General features: G+C 39.9%; 1 protein-coding gene across 3 annotated transcripts in view; it reads left to right on the forward strand.

Annotated features, from left to right (window-relative positions):
* Positions 1–6,265: 6,265 nt before the first annotated feature.
* Positions 6,266–18,186, forward strand: part of NR2C2 (nuclear receptor subfamily 2 group C member 2) — a 35,577-nt gene continuing 23,656 nt past the window's right edge. For 2 of the 3 annotated variants that reach the window (XM_062501018.1, XM_062501019.1), the window contains exons 1-4: positions 6,386–6,437; positions 9,519–9,602; positions 10,873–10,972; positions 17,303–17,413. In XM_062501018.1, coding sequence (XP_062357002.1) covers positions 17,342–17,413 — 72 coding nt within the window. In that variant the 5' untranslated portion in view covers positions 6,386–6,437; positions 9,519–9,602; positions 10,873–10,972; positions 17,303–17,341. Of the gene's footprint in view, positions 6,438–9,518; positions 9,603–10,872; positions 10,973–17,302; positions 17,414–18,186 lie in introns of all 3 variants that reach the window. The other variant, XM_062501020.1, reaches the window with a different exon arrangement.

Raw genomic sequence — 18,186 nt, forward strand, 5'->3', positions numbered from 1 at the left:
CAGCTTTCACGCAATGAACTTGGAATAAATTCTCAGATTTCTATACATTTCCAGCAACCCTCTTCTGACTTACAAAACTGAACAGTATATTTCAGGCCCACTGGCCACACACACTGGATCTGAACTGTTTCCAGCTTGCTCTTTTCCTTCCTTCTTCTTCTTACATCCACATTGTTGCAAATGAAAATTTCAAGTTAAAAGATTATTTATGGTCATCTTTATGCCTGTGCAAGTTCAGCCTGTACTATAAGCTTCTCTTCTGATCCCACAGTAAACTAAGTCTAACATCAAGACCAGAAAATACATGGAAATATTGACTACAATAAGTAACAGACTCAGTTTTACTTACTTCAGAGCACTATCATATTTCATTGAGTTGGTTTTGTTGTCTACCATGACATAAGAAACAATGCAGTAAACAACAAATATTCATATAAAGCACTTTATCATTTTTATTGAACTACAGCTTCATTTTCTTCATGTTTCTAAGTAGTTCTGTGGCCTGATTTATTGCTTGTCCATTACCAGGTGCCAGCATGAAATTATGCCCTATATATGCTAAATTGCTTCCACAGAAAATGAACAAACAACACTTTCAATTTACCTGGTCTACCAACACTTCACTGACTATGATCCAACATAGTTACTTACTATCAATTTATAATTTTACACAAATAACTGTATTATTTATGTTAAAGGTTTAGTTTCATATCACTGCAGTACTTTGAAATGCACTCCAGTAGTTCTACAGATCCAGATGCTGAATTACATCACTTCTCTCTAAATACTTCAGACTCAAACCCAAAGGTTATTTTTAATTTATTATAAACATACAGTTTTTATTTAACACATCTACCTAGTAGTGTTAAGATTTTAATCTTCTATTTAAATACTGTATCTTTATTTTCAAAATTCCTGTTGTTCTTGCCATTCTTGTTATGAAAAATGTCATCAAAAGTTTAATCCACAAAACCAGCACAGCATTTGATATATGCTGGGTGGGCTGAAATGCACTTGTCTGAACCTGCTCTGCTGGAGTCATTTGGAACTCCTGTGACTACACATGGCCTATGTCAGACTGCTGCCATGCACTACATCTCCAGGGCTGGATTTTCAGCAGCCAGCTGTGTCTGTGTGACTTCACAGATGCTGTTGTGCTTTTCACCAGCTGAGGATATAGATCTCTGGAGTTTGGGGGGTAGAGGGTTTTTGGTTTTTTTTTCTTTTTTTTTTTTTGGGGGGGGGGGGTAATGTTTTGGGGGGGGGGTGGTTTATGAAGAAGATTGAGAAGTCATGTTCTAATCATTGCAATACAGTGGTTTTGTCCTGAGTCATATTTAACAGAGGAATAGAACAACATCTATGATTAAAATATATCTTTGTATTAAAATAACATGCTCAAGAATTTACTTCCATTAAATTATATTGGTGAGAATTTTTATTACTTTCATTTTTCCCCTCTCTTCAAGAATCTTTATGGATATCTGAATTTTTGACACTAAATTGTTTTTTTACAATTGTCCATATTTTTAAAGGTCTATAATATATATCTAAATGGTAAGGTAGATCAGTTTATCACCTGGATAAGCAAGCTTAAAGAAACAAATACACAACTAGCACTAAATGAAAATGTCATTTTGGGGGTTTTTTCAGATACATCTGAGTCTGAACATTCCACTGAACATATATTATCATGTGCAAACAGAAACAAAGAATGAGAAAAATAAAACTTTTGTATTCTTAAGTTAATGAATGAAAAGCAAGGTTAACTTTTTGATTCATGTAAAAGCCATGGCCTTGCTACCAATACACTGTAAATGTTTATCCCCTCTTGAAAACATTTTGCACTGACACAAGAAATACAACACTGAATACAGAGCAAGATCTCTAACCATGATCTGAAATGACACAAAACTGCACTACAGAATGACAATATTATGAAGATTTAGGTGCTGACATTTAGTGACTTTGGTATGAAGTTTTCAGTTAGAAGCAGGAAATGAACATGAGAATATTTTGTTTTAAAAAATAAGATACAGTGCTATTAGAAAAATAAAAGAGCAAAACGTAACTGCAGTTCTACAGGCTTTTCCTTTACACCATTATTACCTTCTTTAATTCCAGCTTTGCAGTTCCATTTACTGTTAACAGACACTTGCCTATTAAACAATTCTCTGACAAACTAAGGAAGAGCAACAAGTCAGAAGATGGTACTGGAGGCCTTCTGGTAGAAATGGGATTTAGACCTAATTGGTATGATGACGTGCTTCAGTCATGCTGCATTTATCTTCTGTAAAGCCCACCTACTTTACTTCATCTTCAGTTACAGATACAAATGGTCTCAATGCATTTTCATTTCAGTGTAAACCCAGTTATCACCTTTTAGAAAATACTAACATCTTAAAATAGAAGTATATACTCAGCTTACTGCCTGACATTTACTTCCACAGCTTTTGCTTACTAATTTATAGCTAGTATTACTCCTTCAAAATATAAAGTTTGTTCCACACCTTCAAAATATAACAAGAAAAAAAAATAGCAGTAAGTCACAATGCACGAGCTGCTCAAACAACACCTGGGATTCAAGGTGCTCCTATTTGTTATTTCAGAGTTTTTCTGTTTATTAATTGAATTATTAAAAAGCATTAAGGTTATTAGTTAATATCTGCAAATAATATTTAGACCTATTTTATGGTATATGCCTAGTTAAAATCTATTTTTTAAACAGTTATTAAAATTTTCTTCCAAATCAAAGCACAAGACATTTGGAGATGGAGAATACCGACATGACAAGATCCTGTAGCACTTACACAAGCTCTGCTGGTCAAGACCTTGAACTGCTACCCTTCTGAGCTGCTTCTCTGCTGCTTCTATTATCCAGCCATGAACACTAACCAAGCTTTCCTGTTTTCCACTTGCATACAACTTTGATACAAAAGTAGTAAAAACTATGTTGGCTGTAACAATGTTTAATGAAGAATATAACTTCTTTTGAGGGTGAAAGAAAGAGTCAATATTCAGTGAGGGGGAAAGGTATTCCTTTAAATCCTAAGGGAAAAACTACTAGTCTAACTCCACATGTACGTTGGGAACATAACATACAAACTTCTGTGTATTAAAAGCAGTGTGATTCTTCAGCCTGGGTAACACTGTGACACCACTTTTCATCAAGTTTTGACAAGAAAGTTTCTAGACTCCAGGGCATTGTGGTATGAGGTCAAAGGTAGAGCTCGATCATCTTGAAGGTCTTTCCCAACCTAAATGATTTTATGTAGTGATATTTTTCTGCAGTCAACAAAGCCTACAGCAGGCAGCAAACTCAAACTTTCACTAAGAGACAAACATGGGGAAATGAGGGCAACCCCCCTCACTGGAAGTCACTGGCTTCCCTCAGCACTGCCCAGCCATGTACAAACCCAAATGAAAGGCATAAGGACTCATACTTTAAAAATAATCTACTAATACTTAAAAGAGATTGAAATTAAATGTGTATTAGCAAGACCAAACAGTTCTTTTAAAACCTTGTCAGTCACTTGTAATTGTCGCTTTCTTCCATACTAGGTATTGGCTCAGCTCTTTCAATTTACCTTGTAAGTTCCCAGAAAATTTTAAGCAATTCAAATGAGAACTTTAAAAAACCCAAACAACTGAGGTCTACAATACTGTCTATCCCAAACATTCAAAACATATGAACAACCTCAAACCCTGTTTGTATTTTGTACTACTTGGCACGTCCTGAGTTTTGACCCCTCTTAGTCCATTGTGTATTTTTACTGCCAACACCACGGCCAGAGAGCGAGCTTTGGCCTCTTGCAGCCCACACATTTATTGTAGAGGTTCTCTCTTTCCACACTTAGAGCCTCCTTCACCCCCGGTAAGTAAGCACTTCTTACCTCTCTTCCATAGGGAGTTCAGTCTGTTCTCCTGGGCAGGGAATAGTTTCCGCAGGGTCTCTTCCCTTCTCCTTTTGCATAGCAGCTTTGTAGCACATTGTTCTTTCGAGGCAACTATCCCACTTAGTGGGAGGAGCTAAAACATACCTGTTATCAGCAGGTGCGTTTGAAAGCGACCACCACTAAAATCCTTTCTCAGCTAAGGCTGGGAGTAGTTCAGTCTTTCCGAGCAGGAGCTGCGGCCCGAGGAGAGGCGCCCTCGGGCTACCCGGTTGTCCCCTGAGGGGAGCGGCCCCCGGGGCAGCTCACGCTCCCGGCAACACCTACGGGATGAAGACAGGAGCCCTCCGTGAGGAGCTGAAGGGCAAGCAGCAGCTGATGTGTGCCAGCTGGAATCCTCCAAGGGCAGGATAGGAGAGGGAGTGAAACTACACTTAGCAGAAAGCAGTGGCTAGAGGAGGGGGCATTTTAATGTTTGGCGTTCTCACCATCCACATCCATTTTAACTGTCAGTTAGATAAATCTTCCCCAAGTCTCTTTTGCCCACGGCAGTAATTGTTAACTGATCTCTCTGTCTTTATCTTGACCTGCGAAATTTTTCACATCATTTTCTCCCCATCCTGCTATGGAGGAGGAGGGAAAAATGAGTGACTGGATTATCACGTGGCTGCAATCCACCCCCAGCTCATCACAGCGTGGTAGATGGATACAATTATTTTCTTTGCTGCTAGATTTGTAATCTCAGTTTTCATTGATGTTCTTCACCTCCACCATCTTCCATTTCTCTTTCTATTTCTCTCCAGTCACAGCTAAGGCCAAAAAGCAGTTTTTAACTAAAGCTCCTTTACATGTATGTGTATAGAAATTTAGCAAATTTCAGCATTATCTAATACAATCTTGCTCATTAAATAAGTTCGGGGTATACACTGTAGTTCTACACTTCATTGAAATTGTTGCAAAAACCACGGTGAAATTTGTCACAATCTTAATGTGGCTTTCCTCAACCTTAACGTGCCTGGTGGAGCAGTACAGCAAGGATGATTGCTCTCCACCAAAGCTCACAGTAAAACTGCTGCAAAGCTTTCTCTTGGTGGCAGAAACAAGGAACAGGAGGAGACAAACTCTCTCGCCTGCTAAACTTTTTCTCAACTTGCTCATCAGGAAACACTAAGGGGGGAAAGCAACCATTCATATTTGACTTTAGTGTTTTCCATTTTTCCTTTCATTTAGTCACACTTTTATAGTATATTGTATGAAGGTAAAAGAAATCTTTTACTAAAGGTAAGCACATATCTATATTTTGAGAGTTTGAAAATTCTTCATGTATTTAACATTACAGTAGTGAACATCCAAGACATTTTTCAAACATTTTCCTTTATTTATGCATTGCAAACACATCTGCACATCATATGCTTTACTAATTCCTGTTCTGTAAAGGTAAGGCTGTAATTCATAGGTCTAGTACATTTCTCATATCCTTACCCCAAAGAGACAGTTCTAAGAAAAAAACTACAAACAACCCTCAAAAAAAAAAAATCAACAAAAAATAAACTATTCAGTCAACAGCACCTCTTGTTTATGTGATTGTTGCATTCAACTACTATCCCTTCCATACATCTTCTTTCAGGCGTTAACATCTCTTTTAGTTTTACTACCCCTTAAATTATTTTCTGTAAAAATTATTAGACTCAAGGGAAACCTAACAGAAGCATTAAGAACATTTCGATACGAGTAGGTTAAGAAATAATTGTGATAGGGAGTGAACATCTGATAACCTGTGACAAGACAAGCACTGAAAGGTGTTAAACTCTTAAACCACCTCAGCTGTACGCAAACCTGTTTCGTGCCTACCATTGCGTACTTGGAGGCACAACGTGCCTCATTTACAGCCCGCTTTACTGTAAGAGCCCTAATCAATGACATCGACTTCACAAAAGTAAATAAAAACTCGCCAGTCTGGCGGTGGCGTTTGTGAGCGCCTGCTCAACTATGAGCCCATCTTCGACTGCATCTTCAGCGGGAACCAAGGTACACCTGGAACATCAATACCACTGGCGCACTGGACAGCCACCGCCAATCCACTACCTTTGCCTTCCGGCTCCCGAAAGCCTCCCGCGCGAGAGGGACAAAGGCGGTGAGCGTACCTTCCCCCTCGCTGCTCCAGATGCCAGGTTCCGCCCGGCACTTCCCCGGCCCGGCCCGGCCCAGCGCGGGGCTCGGGAGGCCCAGGTAGTCCGGTAGCCCCTCCCCGCCGCCGGCCCCGCCCCGCGGGGGATGGAGGGGCCGCGGCCGGGCGGGCGCTGCAAGAGGAAGCGGGGACGCGCTCCCGGGCGGCAGCGGTGGGGTCACGAACTCTGACCTGTCAGAGGGCACGGCACACACAACAAAACACCCCCGACCCCAACACAGCCCCGGCCCCCTCCCCTCCGCGGGCCCCATAGCCCCTTGCCGCCCCCGCGGGGGGAGGGAGGGCCGCTGCTGGGCACCGGCCTGCCCGGGCCCGGTCGGGTCACCGCCACTGCACCTTTGGCGCCCATTCCTGAGGTAAAAAAACCATTTTTTAAAATTGAAGCGGCCCGGTGGGTTTGTTTCGCGGGGGCCAGGACGAATGAGGGGGCGCGGGGAGGCGGCAACGGGCCCTACTCTGGACACCCCCGCGAAGGGAGGGGTGGGGTGACGGTGGGTTTAGGGGAGGGGGATTGCACGGCTCCGGTATTTAGCTGGTAAGCGAGCACCGGCCGTGGTCTGGCCTGGTCTGCCGCTCCTGGAGAGAGAGAGAAAACGACCACTGTGGCGTGCTGGGTCGATCGGCGGGGCAGTCCCGTGCCGGAGCCACTGGCTGCAGCGTGGGCAGGCTGAGGTCGGAGCTGGTCCGGTCGCGGTGAGCAAAGTCTGCTGTCCAAGGGGCGTAGGGCGATGGTAGCGGGAATGATGAGCGCGGGACACAGAGATACAGAAGATGGAGTCTGAGCGGGCGGAGGCGGCGGCTTGAACCCGACCCTTTTACCTTTGCCACCGGGAGGGCGGAGGGGAGGGGGCGGTGGGTACTTTGCATACGGGGCTGAGACCGCCGCCATCTTACCGGCCGCTTCCTCACTGCCATACCTAGGCCTCCTCTAGGTGGACATAAGGCTATACCGGAGGGGAGGGGAAGGGGCCTAATGGCGGCGGCGGCAGCAGCCCCGCCTGGACTCTGGCGGGCGGCCAGCGCCGCCATCTTGTGCTCAGTGAATCCCCGGAGGGCTCTACCGCCCCTCGAGGGGCGGTCCCGCCACCATTACAAGCGGGTGGCTCGGCCAATGGGCGCTCTGCGGGGGAGCGCTGCGCCTGTCGTGAGGTCATTGGTCAGGCCTGGGGGCGTGGCTAGGCGGTGCGCGGGGCGGAAGCTGCCTAAGGCCCTTCAGCGGCGGACGGGGCGCGGCGCGGCCAATGAGGGCGGGCGGCGCACGTGGCGCAGCCAATGGGGGTGCGGTAGGCCCGGCGCGGCCGCGCCGCGGTGTTCCTGCTCGGTCGGTGGCGGCCGAGCTCACGCCGCAGGGGCGGTGTAGCAGAGACTGCCGGCAGGGCCGGGCGCTCCCCGCGCGTCTCGCCCATGGCAGCCTGCTGGAGGCTGCTCGGTGTGGCCGAGTCGAGCTCATAGCGTAAAGAATCTCGTTTCATTAAGACAAAGGAACAAATTCCAATAAGTTTGAATTCGGTCTTTTGCCATGTTTTGTCAGTAGGGCCAAAACCCTTAGAGCCTCTGAAGTGGAATTTACGACTTGCTTTTGACGTTTCGCTGCATCTTAGGGAAAGATTAATGATTTTATGCTTGTTTCGGACAACATATACTGAGCTGGCTGCCACCCTATTACACTGAAAGTAATTTCCTGGTGCTCTAGGTGCCTCTTCCTAGTTTTTAGGTTTCGCCTCTTGGTTGTTTGGGGGGTTTTGTTGTGATTGCCTTACAAGCTGTTGCTCGGGGCTTTTGCTAGGAAGCTGATTTTGCCTTCTGGGAGTTAACACTATTAAGCAGCTTGGCATGGCTGTGTATGGTCTCTGTGCTTCAGCTGGATTTGATCAGATAGTCTCATCTTAAGGTTCTTTTATGAAGGTCGAAGGTACGAAAAACCTTGGTGATAACACCAACAACAGCAAATCTGTCAGAGTCGTTCTACAGCAAACACTTGTGTTTTGTGTCTGGAAAAGGTACTGTTATGACCAAAGTATCTCATCTGCAGGGCTTCTGTCGTCATGAAGCAATGAGAAAGCATGTTATGAGCTTATGGTTATGCTTCCCATGCTTCTTGCTGAATAGAAAAAAAAAATAAATAAGAGGAAACACTGAAAAGGAACAGTTGAGAAACTGTCCATAAGCTGGGTTTGGTAGAAATGGTTCATAGTCTTAATGAAGTGCAATAATTCAATAAAATATTGGCAAGCTGTAGAAGAAACTAGCATAAATTCGATTTCCATGGGGATGTCTCAACTTGGATTATGCATTGTTACAAATAATCATTATTTGACGTATACAAAATTACTTTCACATTTGTCAAAATATAAGTGAATCCTTGTAACTTAATGAATTTTGACATATTTAACGTTAGCTTTGTAGAAGTTACATTTGAACGGGTGCTAGAGATGTGCATACATTTTTCTGTTATGTGTGTTGCTATTTGCTGTGTTTTAAATTTTTATATTAAATTATTGTTTTGCAATTACAAGCAGAGTTTTCCTGTGAAGCATCAAATGAACCAGCATTCAGGAATGCCTTTTTATTACCTACACCTCAATCAGCATATAAAGTCTAGCCCTGTAATTAGCAAGTCACAATTAAAAACTGAATGCATTAATTGGAAATCTTAATTTAATTTACCTTGGAAGAAACATACCCCTAATAGCAATAATTAAAGATACATTGGAAATGTTTTTTACTTGTTTCTTTGTCTTTGATTTGTCTTTTTTTTTTTTTTTTCCTAAAGTTGAAGGTGGAGTTACTTGGAATAGGATAAAATGATTCTACAGTATTTTCTTCTCATTGTAATAATAGTATCACACTATATTAAAAAAATAGTTTAAATAATGGAAGATACATTTTAGATATAACTGTTTATTTCCCTTATTGTGTAAGATTACTCTTAAGGATATGGATTAACATGGCAGTTTGACTGAATGACTTGATAAAATTTTGTGCTTGCTAGTCCCTGGTTCAGCATGTGGTGTAGAAGCAGTTGAACTGCAAAGCTTTTCCTGCCTGAGCTGAAGAAAGTGCCTTTGAGATCTGTGACCTCCACACACTGCATTAGTACTTGACTTTGAAATTAGCCCTTTCTCATTTATGAAATTAACGTCTCTTCTTTACAGCTTAAATAATGGAATGAAAGTAGTACATTAGAGGCTTAATAAAGTAAAAGAATAACTGTACCTCATCAGTTTGAACAGCATGGTTCTAGTATGCATGTCTCATCTATGCATATGTGTGTGCATGTATGTGTACACACACGTCAATGGCATCTTCTCTTATTTGACAGGTATATCAAGCAGAATTGTAGAATTTTAAAAAGTCATAGTAGAGCTTTCTTTGATACTAAGAAAAAAATCCAAATTCTTGTACCTGATGGAAGTTGCTGGCATCTTTCCAAACAGGTTCTCTAATGGTCTTGTTTCACCATGGCAACCAATATGGAGGTGCTGGCTCAGCAGGTAGTGGAGACTCAGCAGGTGGCTGAGGTGAGTGACAGATGATATCACAACAGTTGGTAATACAAGATTTTGAAATTAAAAACATATTAGAGAGTCCCTGCTGTTCACAATTAAGCATAAACGGAACAGAAGTTCTTTAAAGGAAAGTGTTGCTTTACACTTCAGGACAAGCATGATACCAGTGCAAGTAGGACATGTTTTGTTCACCCTGCTTTGTTCTGGTGGTCCCCATATTAAGAATGTGGGTAGGAAGTTCAACATGAGCTATAGAGAAACTTGGCTGTATTATGGATTGTTTAAAAAAATGAATGCAACAAAATTTCTTGTCATTTGTCATTTCATCATTAGATTGACCATTTGGGACATGGAAAGCTTCTGCACCTAATTTGAATTGTAATCTAGATCCACCACAGTGTTTGAAGTTACCTGTTTTACTCATGTGCTATACTGAATTTCCAGAAGGGTGCTTAATTTAGATCAGTTTTTATATTTTGTCCCCACACTTAAAATAAAAGAAGAACAAAACCTACTTAAAGTGATATTAAGTGATATCTTGATGCATATTTACTGAAGCTTAGATGCTCAACTGAAAGCTGAAAAATTTAAATTAACTCATAAACACAAACTGCAAGTGTTCATGGCCATAGAAAATAATTTATGTCCTTCACTATGCAAACTTCAGTCAAAATATAAACTAGATCTTTTGTCTGATTAAAATTATTTGGTTTAATATCCTTCAAGTTTACTGTGATTTTTTCATATGGTTATGTAATTAAGGGATTTAATAAATAAAGGGCAAATGAGCTGAGAGACCTGTGTAGATAAGGCAGCTTTTCAGACATTAGTTTGGGGTTTTCTTTCACCTGTTGAGCCAAGGCTACACCGGTATATTAAAAAGTATTTTTAGTTCAAGAAGAAGCCCTATATAAGAAGACAATATAAGCTGAATTCTGTTTTTGGAAGTGGATTTGAGATTCCCTACTTAGAAGTACATTTTTAAAAAAGAAATTTTGTTCTTTTTAGCATGGAAAATTGTCTGTAAGTAACATCTATGGAATAGTTTCAAAAAACTTCCTGAGTTTTACAGTGAAAGCCAGTAAGAGATTTTTCACTCTGGTTTTCTCTGTCAGCTATGAATTTGGTAAGCTGCATTTTTTAAACACACTTCCAAATATATTTGGAAGGAGAAACCTGTGATGTAAATATTGACAAACTTTATATTATTTTGGTAGAAGTTGGGTGCTGTAATAACATCTAAAGCACATAAAATATGTGACATTTGTAATTCCTCGTGCAGGAAATGCACCGTGGTAACATAGTGTGATGGTTGTATCTTGCCACTGGAGAGATCGCTCCATCTCAAGAGTGTATGAAGCTCTGTGATTTCTTCCTGGCCGGTGGGTAAATAGAGGGCTTCATCTCTTTATATTATTCAGCTGCTGCTTAAATGATATGCCTGTCCGCTGTGTAACACCATGAAAACTTTGTTCATGGAAAAACAGTTGTAAGCAGCATTACCTTGTTAGGAATTTGTTAATACTATGACGATGTTAATACTGAATCATTTTTTTATGAATGGCTGGCTCCCTGCTATTTGTGTCTTCTGTCAGAGAGTGTTTAATACAGGTAAATACATAAATAGTTATAGCTAAAATTCTATATTTGTACTCACCGTACCTTAAGAGAAAATGCAGAATCAAACTTGGCACTGGCTTTTAAAAATGAGAGCTTTTCAGAATACAATATTTTTTATCAATGAAAATTAAATGGAAGAAGAGGGTCACTGACCATGCACTAAATTTCAAGTAATGAATTGTGAGAGACATATTGCAACCAGATAACCTAATGCAAGTATCAGCATCTTTACCTATATCAGCATCACTTTTCTAACATAATTACCACATATGCAGTGCATGGGTTATTGAGAGCTGTGATGCCAAGCACCAAATCAGACTGTCATGCAAGTAGGCTACATATTGTTTCTTCTTCTTAAGTAATAGTTCATCAACTTGATTTTTCATGAAACTGAATTGTCACAGAAGTTGCTGAGTGTGCTTCTGTGTTGTATGTATTTTTGTACTTATTCTAGTTTTAGGACTTTTAAAAATTGTTCTTGTAATAGTTTCAAAGGGTTTCACTGCATTTGCTTGCTTCTGCTTTATATAGTGTTGCTTGTTTTGGTTTTTTCCAGTTGTGCGTTTCTGAACAGATTGGATGAGTGTTCCATTTTAGTGTTTGAAGTTACCATTACTTACAGTTCATGATACTGAAGAACAGAGAGCAGCTAGGGGATTCCGGGGGAATTTCAGCAGTTTCTCCTCATCCTGAGCAGCTTTTGAAAAGCAGGAAAAATACTTAAGCCTTACTGCAAAAATAAGTAATGCTGCTTTTCTCAAGTATTTTTTTAGTACTGTCACTGTGCAATATGCAAGTGCCTAGGTGCAGTCCCAGCACCAACTTAGATCTGACTTGAATACTGTTTAAGAAAAATATGTTTGTTTTAAAGTGGAGTGCATTCCGTGTAGTACCTGTGATTTTAATGCAAAACTTTAAAAATTTTTAAACAGAGCTGTCTTGGGCGGTGGGGAGGAAGGGGAGAATGTGTGGTGGTAGAAATAAGGGCTATTTCATATTTCCAACAGCAGCTCTGTTGTGACCAGGAATAATTTTTAGTAGTTGCTGATAGTGTCCTTGGCCAGCTCTCTGACAGCCACAAACTATTCCTGGTGCATCCTTTTTTTCTCTTAGAGGCTACAGGGAGAGAGTCACATGAGGTGACTGTTGAGCTCTGTGCTTCCTGGATCTTGTTTATGACGGCTACATTGCTGGAGAATTTTCAGCTGCTTTCAGTTCTCTCAGTGTGCTGATAGGAAACTTTAAAATTCTGGGGCCTTTCAGAAAGCATGCTTTGCCACGGAGCTCAGAAAATACAGGATATCTTTGTCACATAAAATATTTTCTTGACTCTATTCAGACATCTCTTGACATGTTACATCATAAGTAGTTCTGCAATTCAGATTTTGGTCCAGATGAAGACAGTGTGCTAAAAAGTAGAGTGGAAACACTGTTGTTCTGATGAAATAAGTTTTTACTTTGTTTTAAGAATTAATGAAGTGTGACATAAGACCCTTTATATTAAATGTTTTATTGTTATAATTTGCCACTTGCTCATTTATGATGATTTTTCATAGTGGAGTTTAGATGCAAAGTCTTCTCAAACAATTTTTAGCTTCTCTCAAGTTCCTGTTAACAGTAAAAGACCTAGACATACCAAGAGCCTGAGAGGTATCTTACAGAAAGTGCACATGGGAGTAAGGAGATCGTAGCTGATTTAGGCAGTCTGCAGCATTTAAAGTGAAGACCGTTACCAGATGTGGCATAGGTGCTGGTGTAATAAACATGGGGGGTGTTATGTAAGAGCTGCTGCAGATGTGCCAGTTGCAGCTTCTTCTGTGATGGTTGCCTTTTAATGTGCTATACAAAATCTTGCACTAGCATCCTATTAGAGCAGTTAAACTAGAGTTCTTCTAATGGTGAATTCAACTTTTATCTGCCATCCTGCAAAGGAACCAAGTGGTCAGGAGAGCTAATTCCAAAGAGAATTGAAACTTTTTTTTAGATACGTCTTACACCTGTGAAGGAAATGTATTTGGATATACATTTTTTGTAAAAGCCTATTATTAATGTAATGGCTAAAAATACTCATTACAAAAAAAATCTATGGAAAAATAAGTCTTTTTGATTTGAGTTGAGTTGCAAGTATAAAACTTAGTACTATATTTTTCATTGAAATTCTTCAGTTTTATGGGTGAAGTTAAAAATATTTGGTCTGTGATTACTTAATTATGCTTTAATTAATATTATAGGAAAGAGAATAGAAATTATTGTCCCTGAAATTGGTTTACACATAGGCTATTCAAGCAATAAAATTACTTTGGCTTTTACTGGAGTGAATATAGAAAATTATTTTTATGCTTAAGTTAGAAAATATTAAAGGCTTTAAAAATTCCTTTGTGGCCAGTGGATTATTCCTTCAATTTGTTGCTCAAATACTGCTTTCAGAATCAATGGCGGGGGCGGGGGAATGAAACAAGCTACAGAAAGTATTGAAAATTTGGTTAGTCAGTACAGATATTTATTATATATGTCCATATACTCATACAAACACAGATGCATACGTACATGATGGGCAAATCAGTAAACTACTCTATTAACTTGACTATATGCCTATGAAGAAACCTCATTTATTTCTAATTACATAAATTAATGAAATGCTTGGAGAAGCTTAGCTTCAAACTACTGATTTTATATATATATATTTTTTTATATATACCACCATCTACTGGAAGTTCAACGTGATTTCAGCTAAAATTTAGAGACTGAAAAAGGTAGAAAACATAAGGTAAATATAAAATTACATATATTTATGTTTTAAAATGAGAAAAATATTAATAAACAGAAGAAACCAAATTTAATTTTGCCAGCCTTCAATATGCACCTAATTGCAAAATACTTGTTTTTAGTTTAATGATGAAAAAGGTAGATATATATGTGTTTAAGTGTATATTTATATTTCTTGAGCTTTGTGCAGATTTTCTATTGTTGCTTAAGGCAAATCATTATTAATTTCTATAAACTTCAGCATATGAAATTACTGCTAGTGGTACTTACTGGTTTGAGAACCCAAGCAATTGTATTCTATATACAAATAATACTTTATTCTACACTAGATCACAGTTAGTTGACCTAACATTTGCAGCGTACCCCTGCTGTCAATACACTCTTTTAGGTAATTGCATATAGATACTATTTTTGGACAGATGTACAATAGATAACGGTATTTTCTGTCTAAATAAAGTGCCTAATTTCAATAGTGAGCATATTTCTGTGCTAAGGAGTCCTTGAACTTATGAGAAAACACTAATGCTACTTAGACAACTAAGTTACTCATTTGCCACAGAAGCTTTTGTAGTGGAAATCCATTGGATTTTGTAGTCTATTGTTGTTAGTAAGTTTATTGTTGTAAAACCTGTCAAGTACATGGTCACTTTGTCAAAACTTCATGTACCGTAACTTCAACAAACTTAACTTTTGAAAAATCTTAAAAATATTTTTTGTTTTCATCCATTTGTCAACTTTCACTGCAGCCTCATAAAAATGTTCTGTTGTAGAATGAACTTTTAAGGCTAAAGATGCTCTACAGGGATTCTGATGTATTTTTCTTTCAGTTTTGCTAATTTGAAATTAATTATCTCAAGTGAGATCACATGGCACACGTAGGAGCAGGGGATCAGGCCCAGCCAGCATGGGTTTAGAAAAGCCAGGTCCTGCCTGTGCAACCTGATCTCCTTTTCTGATGAGGTGACCCACCTAGTGGGTGAAGGAAAGGCTGTGGATGCGCCTACGTGTATTTCAGCAAAGCCTTTGACACTGTCTCCCTGCACTGTCAGAGAGGCTGCAGCCCATGACTTGGACAGGTTGGGTTAAGAACTGGCTGGGTGACTGGGGAGTGGTGCCACATCCACTATTCCATCACTAGTGGGGTTCCTCAGGGCTCAGTTTTGGGCCCAGTTCTCTTTAATATCTTTGGGGATGACCTGGATGAGGGGATTGAGGCCAAGGCCAACAGTGTGAGGTTCAACAAAGCTGTGGGTCCTGCTGTTGGGTCACCACAACCCCACACAGCACTCCAGGCTTTGGGCAAGGTGGCTGGAAAGCCACTCAACAGGAAAAGGTCTGCAGGTCCTGGACAACAGTGGCTGAATGTGAGCTGAGAGTGCCCAGATCACACAAGAACGCCAGTGGCATCCTGGTTTGGATCAATACTGGCTACTAGTGATGCCACACCTCAAATCTTGGGGTCAGTTCTGGGCCCTGCACTGCAAGAAAGACATTGAGGGCCTGAAGCATGTCCAGAAAAGAGCAAAGGTCTTGGAAAAGGGTCTGGCATGTCAGTCATAGAGTAGCTGAGGGGTTTGTTTGGCCTGGAGAAAAGAAGGCTCAAAAGGACCTTCTCAATCTCTACAACTCCCTGACAGGAAGGTGGAGCCAGGTGGGGGACAAAAGGAAATGGCCTCAAATTGTGGCACAGGGGGTTCAGGTGGAGCATACTTTGCAAGCCCGGAAAAAGACATGGCTGTTTAGTTCCAAATTGTGTAAAGAATTTCCATGCAGGTACCTTATAGCTGTCTGTCTTTTTCCTTGAACAATGTAGACGAATAGCCTATTCTTTATTTCCAAGCTACCTGCACTACATTGTGGTGTAAGGTTTGAAGATGCATCAGTGAAAGGCTAAGGATTCTAAAACTGAACAACTATAGAACAGTTTTAAAGTACCTTCTTGCTCTAATTTAGACCTTTTAAAGGATGTATAGCTTTGTTAATAATTTGGCATGGAAGACAAGAAGATCATCAATTACATGTGTCCTCTAAGAGTCGGGATTTTTGGGAGTCTTTTTTCTTACCTAGTCATCTTGTTTTCTGCAGCTGAAAGCTTGAATCATCCAATAATTACAAGATGCCTCTTATATCTACATCCCTCCTGTATATTTTCCTCATATAACATGCAATTTTTGTGACCTGTATATTAAAGATAATTGGAGATTGTATGTTCAATTTCAATTGTGCTTCTACAGAGAGTGGGGGAGTAGAATGGTATGGTTTCATTAAGTCTTGTGTATTTTAATGCCTCTGCTTCCCCAAAGAGACTGTAGTCCATGTTCCTTGCTATCCAAACTGCTTTTTTGTTCTTCATGTCATAAATGAACTTTTCTGTGTATTAAACAAAGATTTTTCAAAGCAAGCTATATTTGAAACTGCCCTGTAGTCCTGCACAAACTTTGATGTAAATCCAAGATTATTTAAAAGAGAATTTGGCAAAAATAACTTGTGACCATCCTGGTTTTGGACACGTTACTGCAGATAACAGGTTCGTAGGATGGTTTGGGTTGGATGAGACCTTCAAGATTGTCTAGTCCAGCTCCTTGCCATGGGCAGGGACACCTTCCTCTATCCCAGGCTGCTTCCAGCCCCAGCGTCCAGCATGGCCTTGGACACTTCCAGGAATCCAGGGGCAGCCATAGCTTCTCTGGGTGCTCCGTGCCAGGGCCTCACTACCCTCAGAGGGAACAATTCCTTCCAAATATGCAATCTAAATGTTATCATGGATGTTTAATTCAACATTTAAAATTTTTGCTCTGAAAACAGCTTTGAAAGGGGTGTTTTTCAGGCTGAGAATTCAGAACTAACTTTGCATTATAGTTTAGTAGTCTACAAAGGTATGGAATAGAACAAGAAATGAGTACTCAGAGTAGAGCTAAAGTTAATCTCTGTCATTCAAAAGTACTTAGAAATTACTAAAAGGGGGACTTCTTTGCATTATTTATGTATGATGTATTTTATTTTTCAAGAAGCAAAAAATGAGACAAGTCTATAATGGAAGTTGAAAAAAGTATTTCTGCAGTTCAGTAAGCTAAAGGATCATACAGTACTTACCCAGTGATTCATTTGAGCAGAGTGGTGGTGGTGGTGGTTTGGTTTTGTCAGGTTCACCCCATGTCCAGAAAAAGAAAATATTCTGATAATCCATTGAAAGCCAATCCAAGTTGGTTAAATGACTGTAACCTTTCCAGTAAATTTAGATTCTAAACTATAGGGCTATCTGATCTTTTATAAATATGGATATTTTTAGAAGTGTTTAATACCTTAACAGTGTATGTTATTTACAGGTGCCGACTGTTCAGACTTCGCTATCTGAATCTCCAGTGATGACCAGCCCTTCCCAGCGTATCCAGATAATTTCCACAGACTCCTCTGTAGCTTCACCACAACGCATTCAGGTAAAAATCCATTCATTGAGCAACTATCACATCTTTTATTTTTTTTTCTCCTCCTCCCACTTAGCTTTATACAAAAGCATGCTAAAGACTATGGAATACTTCCTTTAAGTCTTGTGAGAACAGATAATTTTTAGAGAAAAGTAAAACTCTTTCTCCCTCAGTATTTATTTGGTGCTGACTATATGGCTTTGTATAATAGTTAGCGAGGAGTATTTACACAGGTTAAACCTCACCTACATGAGCTAATCTCCTGAGCCCTGGCCACAGAAAAGGGTGAGATATTGTCAACAGAAATCTGAGATCGTCTCCAAGTGCATTCCTCTTCCCACTTATTCAGGAGCCAGTAGGGGATTAATCAATCAATTCAGCACAAAGTTGGCCTTTGGGAATGCTGCATAGTGGGTCTTTGTTACTGGTAGATAATAAAAAGATGTCATTAATATCAGAGTGTATTCAGCAGGAAATTATATAGGACTTATTAAATTTTAGTTAAATACTAGTGCATATTGGTATTGGTACTCTACCAGGCAAAACAGAGATCATACTACCAGACAACTGTATCAGAAACATTGATCTTCCATCATAAGACAATCTTGAGAATCAGCTTGTAAAACAATAAAACTGCCTGATACCATCTTTTGTGGATAACTTTAGGAAGTGACATCTCATGTAAAATATGTAGGGAAAAAATGCATAGGTAAATGTTAACTGGAGAACATCTCCTTAGTGCAATTAATGAAGAAAACTTGGAGAAAGCTTCTTTGTAATTTTTC

Source organism: Cinclus cinclus, chromosome 12, assembly GCF_963662255.1.
Source record: "Cinclus cinclus chromosome 12, bCinCin1.1, whole genome shotgun sequence".
NCBI lineage: Eukaryota > Metazoa > Chordata > Aves > Passeriformes > Cinclidae > Cinclus > Cinclus cinclus.